The 22,504-nt window shown below is 45.2% G+C and overlaps 3 protein-coding genes across 6 annotated transcripts; 1 reads left to right on the top strand and 2 right to left on the bottom strand.

Moving 5' to 3' along the window:
* Positions 1-239: 239 nt before the first annotated feature.
* On the bottom strand, positions 240-6,763 carry LOC135396969 (glutamate carboxypeptidase 2-like). The gene is made up of 17 exons (XM_064628229.1): positions 6,589-6,763; positions 5,261-5,563; positions 5,036-5,195; positions 4,843-4,971; positions 4,662-4,756; positions 4,381-4,589; positions 4,225-4,315; positions 4,010-4,102; positions 3,855-3,940; positions 3,572-3,774; positions 3,429-3,492; positions 3,261-3,325; positions 3,072-3,160; positions 2,375-2,465; positions 2,039-2,294; positions 1,691-1,772; positions 240-1,177 (listed from the first exon to the last, which is right to left on the bottom strand). Exons 2-17 carry the CDS (start codon positions 5,545-5,547, stop codon positions 892-894), a joined length of 2,286 nt encoding a protein of 761 aa, XP_064484299.1. The 5' UTR covers positions 5,548-5,563; positions 6,589-6,763; the 3' UTR covers positions 240-891.
* A 1,588-nt stretch (positions 6,764-8,351) lies between these two features.
* LOC135396968 (peptidyl-prolyl cis-trans isomerase FKBP2-like) lies at positions 8,352-10,521 on the top strand. Its single transcript, XM_064628228.1, has 5 exons — positions 8,352-8,454; positions 8,859-9,086; positions 9,157-9,269; positions 9,372-9,454; positions 9,554-10,521. The coding sequence occupies exons 2-5, from the start codon at positions 8,865-8,867 to the stop codon at positions 9,613-9,615; spliced, it is 480 nt and encodes a 159-aa protein (XP_064484298.1). The 5' UTR covers positions 8,352-8,454; positions 8,859-8,864; the 3' UTR covers positions 9,616-10,521.
* On the bottom strand, positions 9,786-20,758 carry LOC135396967 (uncharacterized). Of its 4 annotated transcripts, XM_064628225.1 has the most exons (7): positions 20,712-20,746; positions 20,425-20,488; positions 13,904-14,818; positions 13,013-13,258; positions 12,708-12,959; positions 11,989-12,261; positions 9,786-10,324 (listed from the first exon to the last, which is right to left on the bottom strand). In XM_064628225.1, the coding sequence occupies exons 3-7, from the start codon at positions 14,138-14,140 to the stop codon at positions 10,274-10,276; spliced, it is 1,059 nt and encodes a 352-aa protein (XP_064484295.1). In that variant the 5' UTR covers positions 14,141-14,818; positions 20,425-20,488; positions 20,712-20,746; the 3' UTR covers positions 9,786-10,273. The 4 variants fall into 4 exon arrangements, with proteins under 4 accessions (XP_064484295.1, XP_064484296.1, XP_064484293.1 ...); XM_064628226.1 differs by lacking the exon at positions 20,425-20,488 and having other exon boundaries at positions 20,712-20,758; XM_064628223.1 differs by having other exon boundaries at positions 20,425-20,749.
* Between the last annotated feature and the right edge of the window lie 1,746 nt (positions 20,759-22,504).

Genomic DNA, 22,504 nt, shown 5'->3' with positions numbered 1-22,504 from the left:
CTTCCTCCTTACACTCGGACGATTTCTGATCAATGAGGATGTTGAGTCACGAGGAAGGCCTTTCGCAACTATTAAAAAAAAGCTAACCCACCTTCCCTAACCGTCACCCTTCTTTCTAGAGAGGTCACGCAACTGTAACAATACTGTAGGCAATGTGATAGCTTGGAATTTTCTTTGGTTACATTACAATAAATGAGAACCTATCTTTGCAATACGTGAAGTGAGGACTCGAAAGAAACTGGCGGACAACGCAGTATTTTTATTCCACATAGTCCGTTACACATTCATATGACAAGGTACACGATGAGGGACTGGAAAAGTAAAAATAAAAATGCATTTTCACATGTTGGAAATAGAGTACACTTCAATGAAGTTCGACAACAGCGACGCCTGCTACAAGAAAGGATAGCAAGAAGTTTAGAAGAATTATACTTAGGCTTAGGATTTCCTTATTTTGTTACGCTAATTTCTATTCTACGTGTAACACCCGTCTTTAAACGGCAACTATTGAACCGTACGTTAGGCACCAGCGGTAACGGTGCTTCCAATGTGTACCCAAGGTGACTGGTCGTCACGTTCGTTCCCCCGGCAGTCATTTCCCATGGCGAATTGCATGAAACCGTTTATGACGTAACCCTCAAAATGCTTTACCTACTTCTCACTTATATCGTTCTGATTCCGATATCGTACTTCAAAGGCAGCGCTATTAACGGTTTGTTAAACCGTCTACCACTCTAGGAACAGAGCTGCCTCACAAAACAGATACTGGGTAAGACGTCCTTCTTTCTTGTAGTTGTTGGAAAACGGGTCTTTTTTGACACTTCACGTACATGCAAAGTGTCACAAGAATGACGTACAGGTGTTTTTTACGTGGGGGCTACCCTCCTGGTACTAAAGCACCTCGAGTGTCTTGGCCGCCCCTTGAACGGCCCTGATGAGGTCGCTGACGTAGAAACGGAGATTTCTCCAGCCGTCGCCCTGAGCTTCTGGTGGCAACTTGTTGATGTAGTAGAGGAGGTCGGTGAAGACCGGAAACCCGACGCCCCGGTCCTGATCTACCTCTGGAGGTGCGAAGGCCAAGTGACGGACCAGAGGACGTCCAGGAAGGCCCGATGACTTCAAGAACTCCTTCTCGGCACGCATCATTTGGTCGTTTAGGCGGCGAATTGTCGCTGACCTATCAGGGTGTTTTTTTAGGGAGTAAAAGAAATGAAAATCCATAAAAATTTTACGAAAACGGCTTCACGTATTTATATAGGAGCAATGTCCCTACATTCTAAAAGCGAAACATCACCGTATAACAAACAAGCTCTGCGTTGACACTGCGTCGAGTGACAGAGTTCCCGTTTCTGGTCTGAACAGAGAGCGGGGCATACGCCTTTTTGTTATTACGTTGTACTAGAGCTCCATCATCAAGCGCTTTCGTGATCTCGAAAATTGTACATAAAATCATCAAGTATTTGTAAGACTGCACGACTGCGCTCAGATTCCTGAAGTTCTGCGTCAGTATTTCGTATCCTGGGCATTAGTTGATAATGTCAATTTAAGTGCACTAACGAAGTTGTCAATACCCTAAAGAACTTGGACGACATCGAGAAATGCAAGCTTGAGGTGTTAGGATGAAAAGGTACACTTTGTTTCACAATGAGCGTCGTATGAAATTGAAATCCGTGGCTCAAAATATACCCACTTGACATTTTTGAGGGACTTGACGTAGGTGGACCAGGTCTTGGAAACATTCCTGAGGTTTTCAATCTCAAAACGCAAATCAGCTGCGAACAGAAAAACAACATGCTGGACTCATCGTATCATACCAGAGATTAATTAGCATATATATCACACGACAATAGTTAAAGTGGCTCGTTTGAAAGTGTCGTCGTATAGCAAGGGAGATTGAAACATGAGAGTCGAGTTTCAAGTTATTGGGCACCTTGACGCTGCTGTGTTCGTCTGTTAATGTTCCAGCCTTCCAAACAACAACTTTCCAAACAAAGGTCGCGTAGGTCAACCTGTTCGCAGTACTTCATAATATACGAACCTAAGAAGACTCCGTTGGCTTCAAGCTGTGCGCTCACGCCCACGGCATCGAGATCATCGAGGTACTCCTGCAGTTTCCCTACAAAGCGTTCCATGTCCATAGGCAAGATGACGGCTTCGCTCAGCAAATGAACAAGGGCGCCGTTCAACCGAGCGCAAGTTTTCCCAAAATTTCCTACGGGATCCACATATGTCTGGTACATGTGGAGAGTGTCGTACGCTGTGTGGTACGCCGGGAACCTCTTGAAGCCTGTCTCCTGCAACGCCAACGTCGAAGTGCGTTCAGCTGAGGAGGCTATTATAGCCGAGGGTTAAACGTTTTATTCGCACAGCTTACCTCGTTAGGTAAGAAGGCAAATCCAACTGATGGAATACCAGCAAAGAAGTTGAAGGCGCTGTTGTCGGAAGCTCCACCAGTGTCTCCGGGCCTGAAAGGAAGGAAGTACGAATGACGATTTCGGATAATGCATTTCTTTAGCATTTTCGCCGTTGCTGCTCCGAAAGCCCGAACCAGCAGAAGTACTTCTCAGAGTCACTCGTGGTATTAGTGCCTCACGAATTCAAGTGCTGGCTGCCCCACGGCGGCTTTTGTGTTAGTTAGTTAGTTACTTTCCTTATAGCCCTTTGGAACTTGAACCCTTTGTCCCTATATAGCCCTTTTGAACCGCGAAGGAGCACTCTCAGCTCGAGAATCGAAATACATCACCCGAATTCGCCATGAGCTCTTAGAAGGGGACTTCATCGCGACGTAAGCGGCGCAATTCGCAAGTGACAAGATACAAGCACACGCTATAAGAAAAGGACTAATTTTAATCATTTTGGAGACAACATGCATTGCCATGACCATTAGTCCTTCCGGGAATATAAATGCAGGCAAGTTCATGCGAAGCATAGGGGCTATGCAATGCTGGGGAGTAAATTGTAGGGTGAGCGACTCAAATCTGGTGTATACCTAGGAGACAAGTATCTGTAATCGCTCTCCTATTTCCCACAGAGTGCAATTTCCCTCAGAGTGCAAACCGCGGTGAGCTTACTGTGGATCGACGTCCGTTTTAGTTGCTGCATTGCTGCTGCGCTTCCACGTGTTGAACAAGGACTCTTTGGGACTGTCGGAGTCCGGCACCTGATCATGTAAATGTCCATAGAGAGAAGCACATTGACTAAACAGCAAGAAAACCCCAGGAAGTGAATGAACTACACTATTAACGTGTGACCTGCCGTACCAGCCTAGCTGCTTTGCCAACGATTCCTGCAAGAGCTGGCGAAGCGGACGATACGAACACGGGGCCTGCAAGAAAGGAAATTAATTAATTGTTAGCGCATTCCGAATTACATACCGATAACATGCGCAAACAGCGTAAATGCGTGTAAAAATATCTTAATTCATTCACCTGAGGCACAATGAGCCATGTCTATGTAAGCCACAGCGCGGTCCTGCAATTCCAGCAGGTGCTCCTACGTGAAGGACGTCATTACAACAACCACAACTAACAGCACATTTGTTTCGTTTACAAGTTGGAAGGAAGTGCCTTACTTCCACCCACTCCGTAGACCCTATGTGTCCATATTCAGAAGCCCCCCAGTTGCAGAAGAGAACTGTGCGCCGCGGACGGATCCCCTTGCCCTTCAGTGTGCCAAGAACTCGCGCCAGCTCCAGGAGCGCGCCAGTACCTGATGACGGGCTGACGGCACCGTATCCGAGAGCATCGCGGTGGTTACCGGTTAGAACGTACCTGTCTGTGATGCAGTGTGCGCAAGCAAGCATTATTCCCACGGTCTTTGGCTGCGTGAGCCGTACCACGAGATGGCTACCTTACCTGGTTCTACGGAACCCTTGAGGACACCGATGACGTTCTTCACAGCACCGATTGTGAAGAAGTTGTTTACACGCAGTTGTACGACTCTGCCAAGCAAAAATGTTGTAGGCGTGCTGATTAACTTATTTACTTTTTCGATCAATCAATCAACTTACTTTTCCTCGTTCTCTTCACTGAATGGCCCGATGCGATAGGTGACGTTCAAGCCACCGTGGAAGTTTGCTGGTGCCTCCGGTCCTCCTAACATTCTGTTGCAATTGAAGCCGGCTATTGTTATGTCTACCAGGCCCGAATACAGGCTACAGAAACTCCGACTAACGGAGGCCATAACTGTATCTGCCGCATTGATTGTCTGCATTGAGATACTTACTCAAGCAAATTCTTTGCGTCATCATAACCGATAACGTGACTCGGAATCGTAGGGAGAGGAGCAAACGACGGATTGATCCTTGTGGCAGTCTCTGGAAGCGTAGATCTGTGTTACCGCGGTACATTTTGGGATAATTGCAGATAACCATGTACTAACCAGTTGCCGGATATCCAGGAGTGAGTGGATCTCCAACAACAATAAGTGATCCTCTCTGCATTGCCGACCCAGACACAAAGGTCGAGTTGGGATACGGCGGAGCACCTGGATTTGGTGAGACATTACCGGGGTCCAGAAACAGAAGAGCGGCCACACCACCTCTGGCGGCACAGTTGCGTACTTTTTGACCGCGAAAGCCTTGGCCGTACCTGCATATTTATGTTCAAAGAAACAAACAAACAAACAATGTATTTTGACGGCGCCACGTAAAAATGTTTCACCTCATCAAACATATGGCACCAGCTACGCTGCTGTTAAGCGCTTCTATATCGTCAAAGTCTTCATTGGTTCCGTGGTTCACATAAACGACGCTGCCCTGTAAGAGAAGAACAGTGCATCTATAAATAATGGCCGTTGGAAGTACAAGCCACTATTCACACGATTCTATCTCCAAGAACTCACTACTACATCTCCTGGTGGGGAATATGCCAAGAACGCGGGACCAATATTCGTCGGAATGTTGGGGATAGCTTCCTCCTGAGTCGCAGCAGTCCACAAGAGGTTCCCGTTTGAGGCATTCACAACACTCACCTGCGAGGTTGAGGATAACACTAAGTGGTTGACGCAGTCCTCGAACTATCAAGAGGTCACTTGCCGTGTTTGGATCGGAGGCGTTAGGATAGGACAGTAGCACATCGTAGGAGACAACTTTGACCTCGTCCAGACCGTATTCCGTGAACTTATCCTTCACGTAGTTTGCGAGTACCACTTCTTCTCGATTCGTCCCTGCCATATGCGGTTCTGACGCCAAGAAACTGCAATGCCAAATTTCGCAGCATTTACCCAGCACATTTGGGCGACGTTAGTAGTGACCTGCTACCTGACGTGTTCTTTGATCTTAGCTCCATCCACCATTCTGATGATGCGTTTCAGCACATTACTTTTTGCGGGATCAAACTGCACGTCTTCCAGAGCACCAGCCTTGAATGCAGCGTCTTCAGTTTTCGTTGAAACATTTCCTTTCGCACCTCCTGGCACGTGCTTCAAAACTTCTGGTATATGCAGTCTGGAGAGAGCTTTTGGAATGACGTAATGACCGATCAGCACCCCTGCTCCGACGCCGATGGCCAGTACGAAGAGTGTGAGCAGTACTTTCTTTGCGGTCATTGAGTCCTGTTCAAAACTGTGCGAGTGTCAAAGTGTTATTAGAAGTTGCTGCGCAAAAGTGTGACTTCGGAAAAGGTTATTTAAGAAAATCATGGATATTGCCGCACTCTGTTGGAACTCTTGTTGGATGGATGGGTTGATTGAAGAAAAAAGCTATGGAGACAGGCTACTCCAGTACACGTAAATAAGAAAGACGAAGTACAAGGACAACGCTGAAACCGAAAGGAAAATACAACCTCCAGGAGGGGGGTGGGGTAATGTCAAAATGGACAAAACAAAGCAAGAGACATGACAAAAACAAAGAGAGGCCAACCAATCAGTGCTGAAGTTCCTAGTTGAAAAGTTCCTATAGAAAAAAATACAGCAAATGCCCCACTAATGCACGCTGCGCAATGTACACTGTCCTTAGAACAGTGGCGTTTCACTGGCGGTTCAGTGGTTTCAGTGGCGTTTTTCATCACTGTCCTTTCACAGGATGTCGAAAAGGTCACATGACTTCAAAAGTTCAACAACTGCGTGCATGGCCAGCACTTGGTGACCCACGGGCCTGCACACAAGAGCTTTTGCGGTGCTGGTAGGGCTGAAAAGGTAGGGAAAGGCCAACTCTCTCTTGTTGGATTTCTAGAGTGGTTCAAGGGCGTGTCCAGGACCAAATATTTGGGACTGGATGGCTTCTGGCCGGAGGAGTAACGTATGGGAAGGAGGACATAGTGCTAAATATGCTGAGTTCAAGCTCCAGAAAACGCTTTTTCATTAGCTTCAAGGGCCACGCACTTTATAAAGAGAAGGTTATGACAGTGAAAGAACGGAGACGGACACCTCTGTTACGTCCCGCAATTTCGCTCGATGGGTGTCTGTGCAAACAACACGGATTTGGAAGGCGTTTTCCTGCTGATACCTATTATAGGGAAACCTGAACTTCCCTTTCACATCATCCCAGTCCCCTCCCCATCAAAGCATTCCTTTTGGACATCACAACCATCACCCGGAACTGTGATAGGTAGAAGAGTTCCCGTACTGTATCAAAAAGTTGAAACATACCTTCTTTATGAAACGATCACTGCCTCAGAAGACAGACTTGCAACACGGGATAGCGGAAAAGAAGATTCTTCGGTATTCAACGCATACAGGTATGATGCAGGTTAGATTCTACATCCGGGCGTGGAATGAGCCTCAGCGCCCTTATCCCGAACTGGAGTGGCGAATTGCTTTATAGCCCCGCAATTAAAAACGAGTGTCGGAACGCGCATTGAGATAGGATTCTCTCACCAAGGTGCTTCTGTAGTAGGCATACCTTGTCCGAGAACAGCAGCCGTTGCAGCCCCCTTCCAACCGGATCTGACGATCGGAAAAGATAACGAATGAAATATTTTTGTTGGATTTTTGTCCGTAACTGGACGTACGTTATGACGTCACCATTGGCGCGTGGGAAAGTACTTTCTCTACCGAATGATTCATTGAAACAAGAATGGTCACGAAGGATGTGAGGCAGGGGCACGCTCAGGGGTAGACTCTAGCAGAGGGTGTCTGGCCTGTACAGCGTGCTATATACAAGCTGCCTAAGATCAATTGAAGGGGAAAGGTTGGGTTGTGGGAGGGACTGTCAAAGGCCACCAAGATCCTTCCTAGATCCGACCCTGGTGGAAGGAATGTTTTTATTACGCGTTAGCGCCGTGAAGCAACTGCGGCTATAAGCGACGTACAGATGGAGAGAGGACAGCAGGAAGAAGTGGGGGGCCATGAGGTTAGTATGCGTTCTGGGAATATGTCCATGGGAACTGTGCCGACGTCCATCTAGAAAGTCTCGGAAAACCTCAGACAGCACAGCCGGTGATAGGATTCAAACCCACCACCTCTCGCTCTTCAGCACGACCTTGGCTACCACAAAAGAGCAAGACGTGATCGGCGATCTTGAGCTGTTATGACGTAACTGATATAATGACCCCACCACTCTTGTTCTTCTTTTCAACACTCCCTTGTGCTTGGGATTGTGTGCCAGTACGTAATGCATTTTTGTCATGTTGTCAGTCACTGAGTGCCTGTATACTATCGTTCTCATCAGTGCCGGATTTACAGTGGTGGAGGGCCTCGGGGCACTGTGCTGTGGAGGCTCCCTCGTGTATTCTATTTCTATAAATGTGTTATTCGAGGTCGATATGCGTGGACGGAGGACAGATTTTTACCAAGTTTCCGTTTCAGGGATGCGTATCAGGCATGCAAAACAGATTTCCCTTGGACAAGACCTTTACTGGTGGGGGCCCCGGGGCAAGTGCCCCGTCTGCCCTCCCCTAAATCCGGCACTGGTTCTCCTGTTAGGATATCGTTGTCCTGCGCCCTGTACTGCAGGGATTTTCCTAGTACCCCTAATGCCCCCCCCCCCGAAAAAAATCTTGCAGCCCTCCCCCCCCCCCCAAGGAAAAAAAAAAGAAATGCCTGCCGGAGAGGCAAATTATTCTAAGAGATTACGGATGTGAAGGGGCCGTGCCCCCCCCCCCCCGCCCCTGGAGCTTCAAGGTCACTTGTGAAAGTTGTGCTCACTTTATTCATAGGTCGTGATGACTTTTCTCAGGTGTCACAATAACATGCACCTCTGAACACCCGCACAGGCCGCAGCATCCGTTTTCAGAAAAAGAGGTGAGGGGGTTTTATGCTTTGCCTAACCCTCCCTCGAAAGCACTCCCCCCGGAAAAATCCTGGGAACGCCCATGCCCTCCCCCAATGCGATAACGACTTTGCATCTCTAGTGTCTCTAGTTGCATCTCATCCACGACAAGAATCATTTTCAGGCGCTTGCACCTATCCAGTCTGTCAACCTTGTGCACCGCGACTTCGGCAAGCCAAGCTAAGCCAATCCATGTTTGGTTTTTTGTGTCGCGTGTACGCGTGTAGTTTTGTGTGTGTTTCGTGGTAAGTTCCTAATACTTCCCAATACCTTCAGTATTTCTGACGCGTCATTCCTTGTTGCTTTTATCGTTTTTGGTATTTCAACCAGCCTGTGCTTGTGTGCATGGCATCGGAATCCATGTAAAGTTGTCGCATTTCACGATTTCGTCCGCACAGAGCGTTCTAACTTCAGAGCAAGGCAAAGTCCGTATGGTCTTGTTGAGTTCATTACTTTTACGCAGCCTAGTTCAAGTGTATTGAGAGCACTCCATCCCAATCTGCATCTCCACAAGCAATATTGTTCGTTATCGCTTTGAAATATGTTGACTCTAGTCTCACTTGCATACATCGCGCATATGTAATAGCCACTTACTAAATAGTAAGTTGTGAACAGGCGTTCACTCATGTACTCTCTCTCTCTTTCCTAGGTCAAAATGATATCTCCAAGTGTACGCCTAGCTCTGGTCTATCTAGTCCTGTGTTATTTTATCTTGAACATTCTCTTCGGACAAGCCGCTGTTGGGGATAATGAGGGATCCAGTACAAAGGGGTCCAAGGATTCCAGTACCAAGAAGCTTCAAATTGGTATAAAGAAACGACCCGAAAACTGCGTTCGCAAGTCGAAACGCGGTGATGTTCTACATATGCATTACAAGGTAACAGAAGCTACACCGTCAGCGGTTTGTTGGGTAACGAGCATCGATAAAATTTTGTTTGTTACGTCAGGGCACTCTAGAAGATGGCACAGAGTTTGACAGCAGTTACAAGCGAGGTGACCCCCTCAGTTTCACGCTGGGATCTGGCCAGGTTATCCGTGGCTGGGATCAGGGCCTTCTAGGGTATTTTATAATTCTCTCTCATGCCTTACCTTGTTTTTCTTTGTGTGTATGTTACCATTTCATTACCTGACAATTAGGTAATTTTGAAATCTCTCATTTTAGAATGTGTGAAAATGAGAAGCGAAAACTAGTCATACCTTCCGAGCTGGGCTATGGGTCAGCTGGCGCACCCCCTTCAATTCCAGGTAGGATGTTTTTTTTTTTTTTTTTTTTTTTTTTCGCATTGACAGCATATCTTTTGAATGCAGTGGAAAGCATTTAATTATTTTTTATTATTATTTCAGGTGACGCTACCCTGGTGTTTGAAGTTGAACTAGTCAAAATTGAACGAAAGACAGAACTTTGATACCATTTTTTAATCAGGGAGTACATGAGAGTGGGGGGTGGATGTGATGAGACGTCTTAGTGAGTTTTGAGTTTGTTTTCAAGCACACATTTCCTAACTGTACAGAATTTATCGCTCCTTCACGTGGTGGTGTGTACAGGTACTTCCAGTGGTCAAACAATACACAAGTGTCTATTTTTACATTTATTAAGGCTCACAAGCACAGGTTGCACCACTGTTTCATGGGAATGAATATCAGAATTTGTGATATTGGAATTATGTAAAACATGTATCGCACATTAATTATTGTGTCCTTTGTGCTCAATGTTAGAGTACACACATTGCACGGTACAAAATTATAGTATAGCAGCTGCACATGTCTTTAATGCAATGAAAATAATGACTCTCCTTGTACAAAACAGCATCTTCCTATGCTCATGAACACAATCATGTCACATCCCTGTTGAGTCAAAGCAAGATTGTCCTCAAGTTTCATCATCAACAACAGAAATAAACACTTAGATGTGAATGATTTGCACAGCGTACTGCTGTGATTGTGTTGATGTACAAAATGTGTGAGGTGTGAAATTGGTCTTGGTCATGATCTAGATATGTCCGTTCAGTTTTTACTGCACACAAGAGTCCTTGTAGCCATAAGTTGTGGGTCCTTGACTATTCTTTAGTTTATCATAGGAGCTTCAGCATCTAGTTGTTGCACCACTTCACCTTCCTAGAATGGAATTAAATGAATCCGAGGAAACATATTTTGGAGGAAAAAATGGTAGCACAACTAACTCAGCAAGGCAAGTCGTAATACTTTTCATCTTTGGTTGCGCTTGTTCAGAAATTAAGTAAAAGCTGTTGTGTTTTTTAGATAGTTCTACAGAGTTCAGCAACGGGCACTAAAAATGCATTTATGCAACTGCACACTCCGTCCGTACGTAGAGGTTAAGACTACTGACACGTTATGGACATTTTACACATGAGACTAGACAAATGAAAACTATTTGTTGAGTATTGTGGCAGCAGTGGCACCAAAATATTTGTTCGCTGGGAATGTTGGCAGAAGAGAACAAAAACGTAAAAGATGGAGATCTAAACATGAAGAATAATGAGACCAGTCGCATATCCAGAATTTCAACGTTTAGGTAGGGCACAATCTGGTGCTGGCACAGTTCAGTGTGAGGGATGGTAGAATAGGAAAGGGGTGTGCATAGGAGTTTCATCCCATGACGCCCATATCTGTAAGATTAATAGGACAGGCGGGGGGGAACCCCTGGCGCAGAAATGTTGAAACTTTGCCGTCAGTAGCTAGAAATACACATTCATGACAAAACTATATCTCTCATTGGAGCATGTTTTTCCCGGCGCCACAAAAGAAATTTAGAGAGGAGCTTCCGTTAATAATGTCACAGTTAGGCTATTCGCAGGGCTAGGACTGCGGATAGGGTAACTGGGCTACACCCCTGGTTCCTTTCGTCAAGGGTAAACTATCCATAAAGAAACATGGCTCTGGTGTTGGCAGACATGTGTGCTAAACTGTGCCTTTGTGAGATGCATAATGCACTGATGCTTTCCACAGATTATGAAGTCTGAGGTAGTGCCTCGCTAGTTAAGGCCTTGAAGAGGGTTGCTCTTTTTTTCTTCTCTGTGAAGTGCAGCAGGGGGGCATGTAGATGTTTTTGCATGGCTGTGAGCCCCGGAGGAGTTAATGTCCTTGTGATCGTTCTGGTTTTACAGCTCAGCATCAAAGGGATTACTATTCCAGTATGTTTGCTAATTGCAAAAGTACTTTTGAGCACACAATGGTATCCCTGTCTTACACTGTACCAAAGTTTTGAATGTGTACACGTACTTAATCAGCCACTTGAACAATTGCTTTTTTTTTCTGTCTGTCTGTCTTGTTCGTTTATTTTCTTTCTTTTTGTTCACGAGACCGTCATTCGATATGACCTACGATAACGAACGCTATCAGCAATGAACCGTTCAGAAGTCCTTTCAGTACTTCAAGGCTGTATCAGAGTAACGTCTTCAACCGATGATATGAAATTTAACAAACCCTGTTGTATTCGTCAAGCTGTCCACCAAGAGCCACCATGCAAAATGTGTTCGCACTGCGGTGTATTATACTGCGCAGTCAAATTTACAAAAGCAGCCGTAGACGGCCGACACGATCCCCGTGTGACGTAAGGAAGCTCTCTTTCTTTCCTCTCAGCTCGCGCGCCGCTCTAGGTCACGTGCCCGGGCACCACGTGACGTCACGACGTTCCCTTGTTCTCCGATACGCTCCTTTCACGAGTGGAGGGTTTTTTAAGGTTTTGAGAAATGCTCAAAGATGCAGCCAATTTGTTTGTTTCTGTTTTATGCTCCACCGGCCTGTTACTTAAAACTCACCCTGGTGATGGCCGTGAAGTATGCGATGCGGAACGGTAAAGCTGGGCCGCCCCTCTCGGGAGGTTGTCCGTCCGTGATAGTGCCGACTCCTGGTATGGTACAAGAACAGCACAATACACTTAATAGCCAAGCACTCGCCACGGTCGAACCGAATGTCCACGGGACGTCCAGCCCCAAGTAAATATCCGCTACCATCCAGACAGCCCGCCAAGTCGTAACAACAGCGAGAGTACCAAAGAACGACCAGACGTCTTCTAGCATGAGCAGCCACAGCTGTCAAAAAATGAAAAAAGGAGAAAGTAGTGTAAAAAATTACTAGCTGGACTGACCGAGACGCCAGGAAAAATTTGCAGACGACATATACACTGTGTGTATTCACACGAACGACGTTCCCTAGAATACTCCAGCGGAAGGTAAAATTTCATGGCTTCCTGCTGCCACGTAAGCGCGAGCGCTCATCGTCCTATCGTTTCGTGCGCTGCTAACCCTGGGCAATATCCATCGTTGCGGTAGACGCGGCCATCAGATATTCCGTAGCAGACGACAGATAAAACCGCGCACGGTGTCGTCTGCTAAGTGTACAGTTTGCTACATCAGATATTCCGGTAACACACGCCAGAGCTTCTGCCATGTGAGCAGCTTTTTAGTCTCTCTCTCTTTCTTTTTTCACTGGAGTATTTTGTGAGGGTGTTTGTTCTTGTGAATACACGGATACTTACTTTTCTTCGTCTACTGGACCACGCACGGAAGATATTGTGCACCCTGATGAGAACTGGTTCTGCTATGAACATACTGAGAGTGAGCACACATCCAATAGCTAACGAAACAACCGCGGATGACAGAAGGTCTATGGGCAGTATCACTTGGTCCAAGAAAGACCACAATCCTCTCCAAACGCTGATGTTTAACGTCCCAATGACGAACACAGAAATGAAGCAATCGGCAAGATACCGTGTCTTGCTGTCACGAACCTGGAGACAGGAACTCGTGTAAGAACGCACCGCTCTTCGCATGCCTGCATTACCTTTGTTTGGAAGCGCGTAGGTATATCGAGACAGTCACTTGCGTCGTCTATTATGAGCACCAATGGTGAAGATTCTGCTGCGTTTCTTAAGGACCGAAGCAGCAGCAGCATAATCAAAGGCACAGCGAAGGTAATGGTGGATGACCCTAAGCTGATGCCAAGGTAGACGTCTTCGATAAGCCAGAATCCCCTCCAAGCGAAGACAGACGCGACACCGCATAACGCCTGTTGTATACGGGTTATTATCTGGAACGGACAAATACACACGTTGTATGGAAATTGCGAATGTTTTCTTCATCTGGCTTGTGCCTTTTATTTATGGAAATTTGTTTTCCATCGTGAAGAACACATAAGTCACCAGGATAGCAGGCTTTGGGTGCATAGCTACTTGCTGCAAATACAGTGTGCGACACTCTTAACAGTCAATGCTTTCGACGTATAGAGAGCACAGCTCTACCCCCTATTCGTCTTTAACATTTCACATGTGAAAAGTAAACAGTACAGGTCTGATCTCTTCGAATGTACGAATTTCTTTTTGGGAGCTGCATGTACTGCCACTCCATTCATAATCCATGTTGGGACTAAAGTCCCATGTTCAGTCCTTTTAGAATTAAACTGCACGGAAGTTTGTGCGAAGTTTAGGGGACACTTTGCAGTGCTGGGGGAATAAAGTACTAATTGCAATGCAGTCATCGCAATGTAGGCATACATTGGTCTCTCGTGCGATTTTCCGGCACAGGACCCTCCATATACCCTTTCCCTGCGTTGCCGACGTGCTCTATGTATATCAGCGCTTAGTGCGAAGCCGTAAGAAAAAGTACATCCGTAATAGCAAGAGATTGCCCAGACACCTTCCAAATTGAAGCCCGTGACAGTAGACACATAACTCACCTGTACATAACCAGGCTGTCTAGCTGCAAGATTCTTCGTTGCGCCTTGAACTGCTGTCAGAAGGAAGACGACCGTGAATCCCGCTGCCCAAGTGACCCAACCACTGAGCAGACGACAGTGTGGCAGCACAAACTTATCTGTCAGGGACCACACACCTCTCCAGTACAGGACTACGAGTGGACAAACCACGAGGAGACTAAAGGCACGATCCAGGCACTTGAGCGCCGTCCTAGACATCCCGGGGTTTCACACAGCACACAGATGAGTACCAAGTGTTGTCTTGAAGAGCTACGTTTCTTCGCCCTGGACGAGTTCTCATTGCAGGTATGGTTGTATAGCACCCTTGATTGCGACGCATGGAAATACGTAATCTTCCTAAATTTACAACACGACGGGACGACTGACTGGATGAATAGTCCTCAGTCTACGGTCCGCAATCCTTTAGTCATCATGTGCTCCAAGACGAGTGGCGTTTTGTCGGCGTGTTCAGGATGCACCCAAAGACAAAATTCCGCATGTCCTTGCTTTCCCTCTTAGGTTTGGGAATAGCATAAAGCATGCTTACATCATTATTTCCAAGAATGGCATCTCGTCTCAAAATGCTCCGTGCTCGTACAAAGGATAACAGAAAGACTGTAGCACGGGGATATCTTCCACGGTTTCAACGAAACAGAATGAAAGACACTTCCATCGCGCACTGGCCGAGTCCCTAATGAGACATCTTCCTGCTGGGGGTGTCCTGAAGAAACCTCTGGAAGGACCTCCTTAGAATGTTGTCTCTGACGTTTCGGCCATGAGTGTTAAGACGCTCCGTAGACTCTGCTTTTTCTGGCTTCCCGTACAGTCCGTGAGATCCGTTTCGCTGTCACATCCTTATTGCCGTGCTGCGAGGTCGCCTAGGCTTGAATTGGTCCCCTGCGTGAGGGGAAGGGCATTCGTATCGGGCGAGATCACGCAGGCATGTCATCAAACCAGGATTTTCTCTGCTAATAAAGCACGCAATTTGTCACTTTCTGATCGTTCCTCTATTGTGTCTTTGTAGCGGAAGGTATGTTTACGCGTTGATATACATGCAGCAGAACACGCCGGTATTGTGAACGGGAGTAATTGTCTCTATAGGTGAGGGCTTCGGGACACGCGAAAACGTGAATTTTTACCGCGATGGAGGTGAGTCTCATAATCCCGTTTCCTCAACTTCACGACAAAGAGTGTACGTAGCGCGGTCTTCTCCAATCAGTTTTCGTTTATAATAAAAATAATAATTGGGAGTATAGATGTTTGTTTATGAGGAATGGATGAATGAGGAACCTCGTAGATTTCGATGAAAAAAAAAAAGTTTGCATTTCCTTCGGTGTGTGTGTGTGTGTAGGACTTAAGCTTTTCTCTCTCTCTCTCTCTCTCAAGATTCTATTTGCTTGAACATTGGTGGCGCTGCGAACTCGGAACAAACATGAGAAAGTGTTGTACGTTCCGTAGATCCGTATACAGATTCTGCGTTTTGTTTGTCTGGTGTTCGAAGGGAAAGATCGATCTAGACCGACCGATCGAAGGGCACATGAAACGAGAACAAATTTGGTGAAGTGGTGAGAGCTCAAGAACGGAGCGCGTTTTAGACCAAGTTTACGAAAAATTTTTTTAAATTGTTTCCGTTTTTATCTAACAAAAGATGGCGGCGGCCCCGGGAAAAAAGCTACAACAAAGTAGCTTGAGGGCATCCCAGGGCCACACTAGCACTAGGCAGCACAATAATTAAGGCACAGAAGTACAGTAAAGTTATTTGCGCAAGAATCTAACACACAATAGCCTACACTACAATTCGCATACCCAAAAACTTTCTGTAGTAAATAGAAACAGGAGAATAGTGAAAAGAAAAAATAATAAAAGTACTCAATACGGCTCACTAAGTATAGGAAAAATCACGCAAAATTTACTACAATTTTTTAAGAATTGAATTGAAGAATTAAATTAATTAATTAGTTTAAATAGGAATTTAATTATATCCAAAAAATACCATGACATCTTAACCGTTTACGCTTGTTTGTTTTCAACCCCATGTAACCGGAGACGCCTGTTAATGATGTTTCTGAACTCCTGGTTTACAAAGATTTCTTCATGCTTCACGTAATGATAAACGGAACGCAGCCAGGGACACGGACGAGGAAGGGTTGCGTTCCGTTTATCATTATGTACAGTTACCAACTACCCTACAGTTCTACGCTCGTTCCTCATACTTGTTTAGGAGGAACGGCAGCTGCTGGCGTAACATGTGTGACCCACATTGTGTTCGGCAACGGGGTACCTTCCAGGTTTCCCTGGCACGGGTTTGAAGAGCCTTAGTATTTTTCTCCAGTTGTGACATAGCGTATAGCTGACGAAGAAGCTGATCATCAGAGGGTTTTAACAGGGTAATAGCCCTATATTTAAGCAATTGCCCTTATTGTGTTGCAATTAAGTTACCATTCTCGCAGGCGCCCGAGATTAACTCAAACTATTGTATGGAGATTTGTTTCACGTAAATTATGAAACTTATATGTATATAATCATTGTTGAATTAAGCGATAGAAAATGTCGACGATACATAAAAAAAATCACTTTTGAGATAATGCTTTCACTCGTACCTGAGGCCGTCAGGAAGTGAAAGAAACTATGCTATAGAATAGATGCTGTCCTATCTGCTGTTGTATTTTTTCTTAAACGGGAGGGGAAAAAATCGTCAGCGCATGCCCATACCGCTGTCTGTGGTACCATTATCATCTTCGAATTAATTTTGAATTCATTTGCATTAAATGTCTTTCCTTCCACTGTTTTCCGAGGATCTAACTGCGCCAGCTAACCATAAATATTGGCACAGAGCGCGACATAACAATCTTCGGAAATCGTGTGTTATGTCTCGCGCGGCCTTTCTCCCACGGCAGGAGGTAAAAAAAAATAATAATAAGAAGAAATATGTCTGTACGCGCCTGTCTTTCTTACGCTGGAAATATACAAGTTTCTGCCGCATATAGTTGAGTGGAAGATATAGGCTCAAAGTAAATAAATAAAAAATAAATAAACAAGTAAAGTGTTAGTACCTCCTATTGCCCTGGATGGAGCTTGCCCGATTGTGCTTCACCTTGACTAGTTTCTTTTCCAACCGTATGGTTCTCGGCGGAGAGTCACAACGCGTTCACTATCACAGTTCTCTTTCATCCAGAGGAACAGCTGTGAATGTGTCACAATATCTCCACTCAGTATAGGGGCGCTGCAAGCAAGTGCCGTCACATTTTTTATATTTCTTTTTTTGTGCGGGATGAGGTGAAAAAAAAGTGCTATGTAGCATTTATGACAAAGTCATGCTTGCGGAGGGATTTTATTTTCCGTTGTTCTATTGCGACGCAGTGTCAACAGTCGAAAGCCGTTTCGTCGAACGCCGTTTCATCGACGCCTGACCAAGGTTAGGTCAGGAGAGTTTTTTACGTATGATCACACGTTGCCGCAAGAAAAAGCGGCGGCCACCGATTCGATGAAATGTCACGGAACCTCAGAAAGTAGTACATTTTTCGGACATGATGGATGGGACTGTGATTTACGTTGCTCAATAGACAAGCGGAGAATAGCGTGTACAGCAACAGTAGAGAGTTTTAGTGTATCGTACGCTATTGCCTTCGCGTACGTAAGGGATAGCGTGGGGGTTTTGTGCACTGCGCGATAGGCACTCTTTATGTGTTACGCGTGCGCAGAATCACCAACGCTATCCCTTACGTACGCAAGGGCGATAGCGTACGATGCACCTCACCGGTGCCACAAGTTAGGCAAGCAAAAACGACGATGAAGCTGTTCGAAGCAGCGACTCTGAGTAGAACTTGGTAGAACGGCAGAAGAAAATGAAATTCATTCAAAGGATGATGATGGTACCTACACATGAAATGTGAACGCACTGAGGATTTCTTCTTTCTTTTCTTTTTTTTTTTTTTTTTGCTTTCTATGACCTCAACTACCGAATGAGCTGCAGCTGAGTATGGTGAATTTTTTTTTCTTCTCTCGTTTAAGAAAACAAAAAACACCGGTAGATTTTCAGTATCACAGGAGAGGGCCTGTTCAGCAAATGACATTGTTTATTTCACTTCCTATACGTCCTCAGGTGTGTATAAACACCATCTCGGAAGTGATTTTTGTTTTTACGTATGATGGTCGATATTGTCGATTGCTTAGTTAAACAATGAATACAGATCAGCTTCTTATTTTTATGTGAAACTCCATATGAGCATAAAGAATATCGGGTTCCTGCAAGAAGGCTAACTTGCCAAAAATTAATCGGAAACTTGGTCCAAAACATGCTCCGTTCTTGAGCTATCACCATGTCACCAAATTTGTTCTCGTTCCGCATGCCCTTCGGTAAGCTAGCTAAGCTCGGAAACGTCGTCTGTACGTCGCCTGTACGCACGAAGGACGTATGAAACGAACAGTACTTTTTCATGTTTGGACCGAGTTCGCGGCGACCCCCATGCTCAAGAAAAAAAAAAAAAACATTTTGAGAGAAAAAAAAAGGTTATATCCTACATACACACCCCTAAGGGAATACCTAAAACTTGCTGTTTTTTTTATTTTATCTTATTTTATTTTATTTTATGTTATTTTTATTTTCTTTTTCTTTTTCGGCGAAATCGAAGAGGGTCGATATGGTCGACCATAGGGTCGAGTTACACCGCTGGCTGGTTTCGGCTGGAATGGCTCTTCTGTTAACTCTCGCGAACGCTTCACTCGGGCACAAAACATCTACCAGACTTCAAAAGTTCATCGAGAATAGAGAGTTTTGGCAGACCGTTGATAAGATGGCTTGCGTCGAACCGTATCAACCGGAACCAATCAGTGGATAAGATCCGGAGTCACGCACGACTGCGATTGGTTCCGATAGGCACGATAACCTTATGAACGGTATACTAATGATTGTGTTCCAGAAAAGCTATCGGTTGATTATCTCACTGGGATCCTTGCCTGCCATTTAGCATTAGATACGCCTGGTATAAATCACGCATCGTATACAGGGTGTCTTTTTTAAGGCGATACAGATTTTTCATTAAAAAACTATAAGGGCTATAGACATGCCGTTTTCACTCCTATCATCTCTGGGCCGGCGGACGTTCTTGGCCATATGTTGCTTGACCGTCAAATGACTAATTACCTAAAATTGTTAATTAACTTTTTAATTGTAAAAGCTACGAAGTTGTCCCAATGAGAACATCTGTTCCTTTCGATGACCTGATGTCATAGACGTTTTCAGAACAAAAATCCGTTCGGTAGATCGTCCGCAAAAAAATCGTGAAGGAACACCTTTTTTTTCTCTTTATTTTGTTCATTGCGCATCTTCAGAGACCCGTCTTTCCTTTGCCCCCAATGTGGAGAGGGTGCTTTAATATGAAGAATGACGGAATGATAGTGTTGAATAATACATATTACTGACAAACCTCGCACTATCGCGTTATTTTGACGTCAGTAGAAGTCATTGTCGTGAATAAAAATCAGGTTTTTGGCGACCGTTATATAGGCTTAGCATGGCGGCCACATCAGAGCAGCAAAAATTGTTAGAATTTGGTTATAGTTATAATTTTCAGAGGTTAGGTTAGTTTACGCGTTTTTTTTTTTTTTTTTTTTTTTTTTTTTTTTTTTTTTTACAGTTCACCACGGCGTTGGGGGCTCCCCACAGTTGGGCACGCACGCAACGCTACGCTAGCGCCGTTTGGGATTTTGAACATGTGGGATTCTAAACGGTGGATTCTTAACGGTCGCATTTCGAGATACCCCCCGCGTACGTATAGGGTGCTATATTTTCAAGTTTCCTTTGGGATGCAGCAAACTTCCGACGTTTCGGCTGACTTTGACAACGGCGGCCCAAGCAACACCTTCCTACGACGTCGTATACGCATGGGATAAATTCTAATGGGATAAGTCTTGGCAGCTTTTGTGCATTGTCAGTAGGACACGAAACATAGAGGAATGCGGCGGATGTTCCTAACAATTACTCTCTAAGACGTCTGCAAGTTTGCTGTTTTTTTGTTGTTGTTTTTTTTCCTTCTTTTTCATGTGTTTGGGCTGAACCTGGAGGAACAGTAAATTAATTTAAAAACAATCTCTGTTACGTATGATGTTTGTATGTCAGCATAACATCGACCTAGTGGTGTTGTTTGTCCTATAACGCAGCTACTGTTCTAACAAAAGAAAATAATCTCCTGCAAGTATTTCCTCTCCCTACGTCAAACTCGCTTGATCCTGGGGATGACCTTAGTAAGTATAATACATCTTGCGTATGTAAGTATATGTTATGCAAACACACATTGAGTAAAAAGGACACGAGCCAACTTTTGTGTGTGTGTGTGTGTTAAATGTTGGTTATGCCCCTTTTATTCAATACTATATTGCGTTGAAATGAAGATTTACGAGTACATTGCTGCTATACAACCACTGCATCCATCACCAGAAACTTTCCATAATTATTAATTCATTTCAATCTGTGCAACGAGGTTCCGAAATTACATTTTACTTACCGGTTGAGGCCCCCGAGTGTAAAACTTCCAAAGCTCACTTTACGACACAGTGAAGGCGAAGTCTCTGCGTTGGATTATCAATTATCTAATCGGTACACGATACTGTAGCGTGACATTCACAAACACGAACAACAGGGGGACGACAACTACTGACATTCTTCCTTCCGACTTCAACTGACGTTTCTGGAAGCGACACGACTGCAGTGTCGTCAGCGTTTCACTTCTCATAACATAGCAACGTGAACTCTGTCCAAAACACAGGAACCCGACGCAAGGTACGGTCTTACCTTTCGCGTGCTTGCAGACACTTCTCACGACGCAGGCGACTCATTGTAGACCCGCGCTATCTCATCTGTGATAAGAGTAAGATATCCTGGGCTTCGTGACCATTTGCTACCTTCGCTGTATACACTCGTGTGTTTTGCAAGGAATACTGAGAATGAGTTTTGGTTTTAGTATAACGTACGCTGTCGCCTTTGCGTGCGTTAATGATATCGTGGTGGCTCTGCGCAAGCTCTGCTTGTGTCTTGCGCGTGCACAGAACCACTACCGATATCCCTTACGTAGGCAAAGGGGATAGCTTACGTTATACTAAAACTCACAATTATATCTACCGGCGTCGTTGCCAGCGCACTCTTAATGGGGCAGATTACACGGGCGTTGGATGGTAGCATGATTTGCATGTTAGCTTGCACCCCCACACGCCGCTAACACACAAAGATCTTACAACACCCTCCCATCATACCAACAAATGTCAGGAAAGCGAGCAGACACGGGTGAAACCCACATCCCCCAAGGAATAGAATAGAATAGAAGTAGAAAGAAAAATATGGAAATGGTAGGTCGCACTGGTCCGACCAGCTGTTTCATGACGCTTGGTGTGTGGTTACTTCAGCACGTATGTCCTTGAGGTAGTTCGCCAGGGCACACAGGGAAGGTTGTTGGTGCTGCTTTGGCCAGTTCCCCCAAGGAATTACAGCCCCATCCCACGCGAGTAATGAAAATCCCGCGTAAGTCCACCCCAGGTAACGCACAGTTGCTAAGAGAAATACGTCATTTCGCGAAAATATATATTTGATGGTATACCGTCGCTATACGTTCCAAGGACAACAACTACTATACTACATGAATGACGATTGAATGAGATGATTGACCGCAACAATTGCGGTACCATACCTCAATGCATGTGGGTTAATATATGAGTGGGATGACGATGAAAAAGATGAGGCATACACACTCGCCCAAGGACGTTCACTGAAAATATATGTATATTTCAGTTATTCGCATAGACTAGTCTGTCTAGTTAGCCGAGTGCCATAACTGGATGTTGTTTAACGCATGGTGTCATTCTGCACTGCGTTTGACACGCGACTTCCTGTTGCGTCCTTTCCCTGCATGCAGGAAGATCCTAATACACTAATCCATCCTGCTTCAGCTCGCCCCCCCCCCTACCCCTGTGGGGAGGCAGTCACGATACGATGCCCCTGAATGAGATTTTTGTGTTAATGCGGATCCATATCCGAAACGGTCGGTCATATATGTGATTGTCTTTCGGCAACAAAGCGACTTCAACTCAGTGTCTGTGCCCTTTTCACGACAAGTACCCCTGGAGTTTCAAGCTTTAGGTGGACTTACATTTCTTTTGCATCGAGCACTCCAAGTGCATTCCCATGGAGCGCTCAAAGTCGTGAAATACGCAGACTTGTCAGCACTAGTGAAAATCAAATCGCGTCCTTCCCGTTGCCTGCGTCTTCCCTGTGGAGGCGGCCGTCGTCTTCTCTGTTGCGCTAAAACGTTATCGCTTTTATGTTATCTCCTGCCAGGGGGAAATTTGTGACCATCATTGTTTCCGCCCGCCTTCGACGGATATCGGTAATCAGTTCGATTGTCAGTGCACGCCCGCAGTATTTACTTTTGTAATGTCTCGGTAAATGGCCTCCTGCTGATTTCTCGCCCCCCCACCCCACCTCTCCCTTTTTTTTCTTTCATTTTTAAAGTTTGTTGGGATAACCGAGTGTATTTCGTGTTTTTGCCCCTAATAAGCTGAATTTGGTATCTCTAACAGGTATTAGTATTAGTG

Source organism: Ornithodoros turicata, chromosome 6 (genome assembly GCF_037126465.1).
Source record: "Ornithodoros turicata isolate Travis chromosome 6, ASM3712646v1, whole genome shotgun sequence".
Taxonomy (NCBI): Eukaryota; Metazoa; Arthropoda; class Arachnida; order Ixodida; family Argasidae; genus Ornithodoros; species Ornithodoros turicata.
Note: the sequence above shows the minus strand (reverse complement) of the source record. Positions and strands in the feature narration are given on the sequence as shown.

What these genes read in the sequence shown, in the direction of transcription:
- LOC135396969 (XM_064628229.1), bottom strand. Translation starts at nt 5,547, where the DNA reads ATGACCGCAAAGAAAGTACTGCTCACACTCTTCGTACTGGCCATCGGC. An exon ending in CAAGGGTTCCGTAGAACCAG is followed by an intron (nt 3,775 to 3,854) that starts GTAAGGTAGCCA and finishes ACTGCATCACAG; the next exon opens with ACAGGTACGTTCTAACCGGT. An exon ending in GGTCTACGGAGTGGGTGGAA is followed by an intron (nt 3,493 to 3,571) that starts GTAAGGCACTTC and finishes TCCTTCACGTAG; the next exon opens with GAGCACCTGCTGGAATTGCA.
- LOC135396968 (XM_064628228.1), top strand. Translation starts at nt 8,865, where the DNA reads ATGATATCTCCAAGTGTACGCCTAGCTCTGGTCTATCTAGTCCTGTGT. An exon ending in TGGGATCAGGGCCTTCTAGG is followed by an intron (nt 9,270 to 9,371) that starts GTATTTTATAAT and finishes CTCTCATTTTAG; the next exon opens with AATGTGTGAAAATGAGAAGC. An exon ending in CGCACCCCCTTCAATTCCAG is followed by an intron (nt 9,455 to 9,553) that starts GTAGGATGTTTT and finishes TTATTATTTCAG; the next exon opens with GTGACGCTACCCTGGTGTTT.
- LOC135396967 (XM_064628226.1), bottom strand. Translation starts at nt 14,140, where the DNA reads ATGTCTAGGACGGCGCTCAAGTGCCTGGATCGTGCCTTTAGTCTCCTC. An exon ending in CTACGCGCTTCCAAACAAAG is followed by an intron (nt 12,960 to 13,012) that starts GTAATGCAGGCA and finishes TCCTGTCTCCAG; the next exon opens with GTTCGTGACAGCAAGACACG. An exon ending in ACTTCACGGCCATCACCAGG is followed by an intron (nt 10,325 to 11,988) that starts GTGAGTTTTAAG and finishes ATTCCATTCTAG; the next exon opens with GAAGGTGAAGTGGTGCAACA.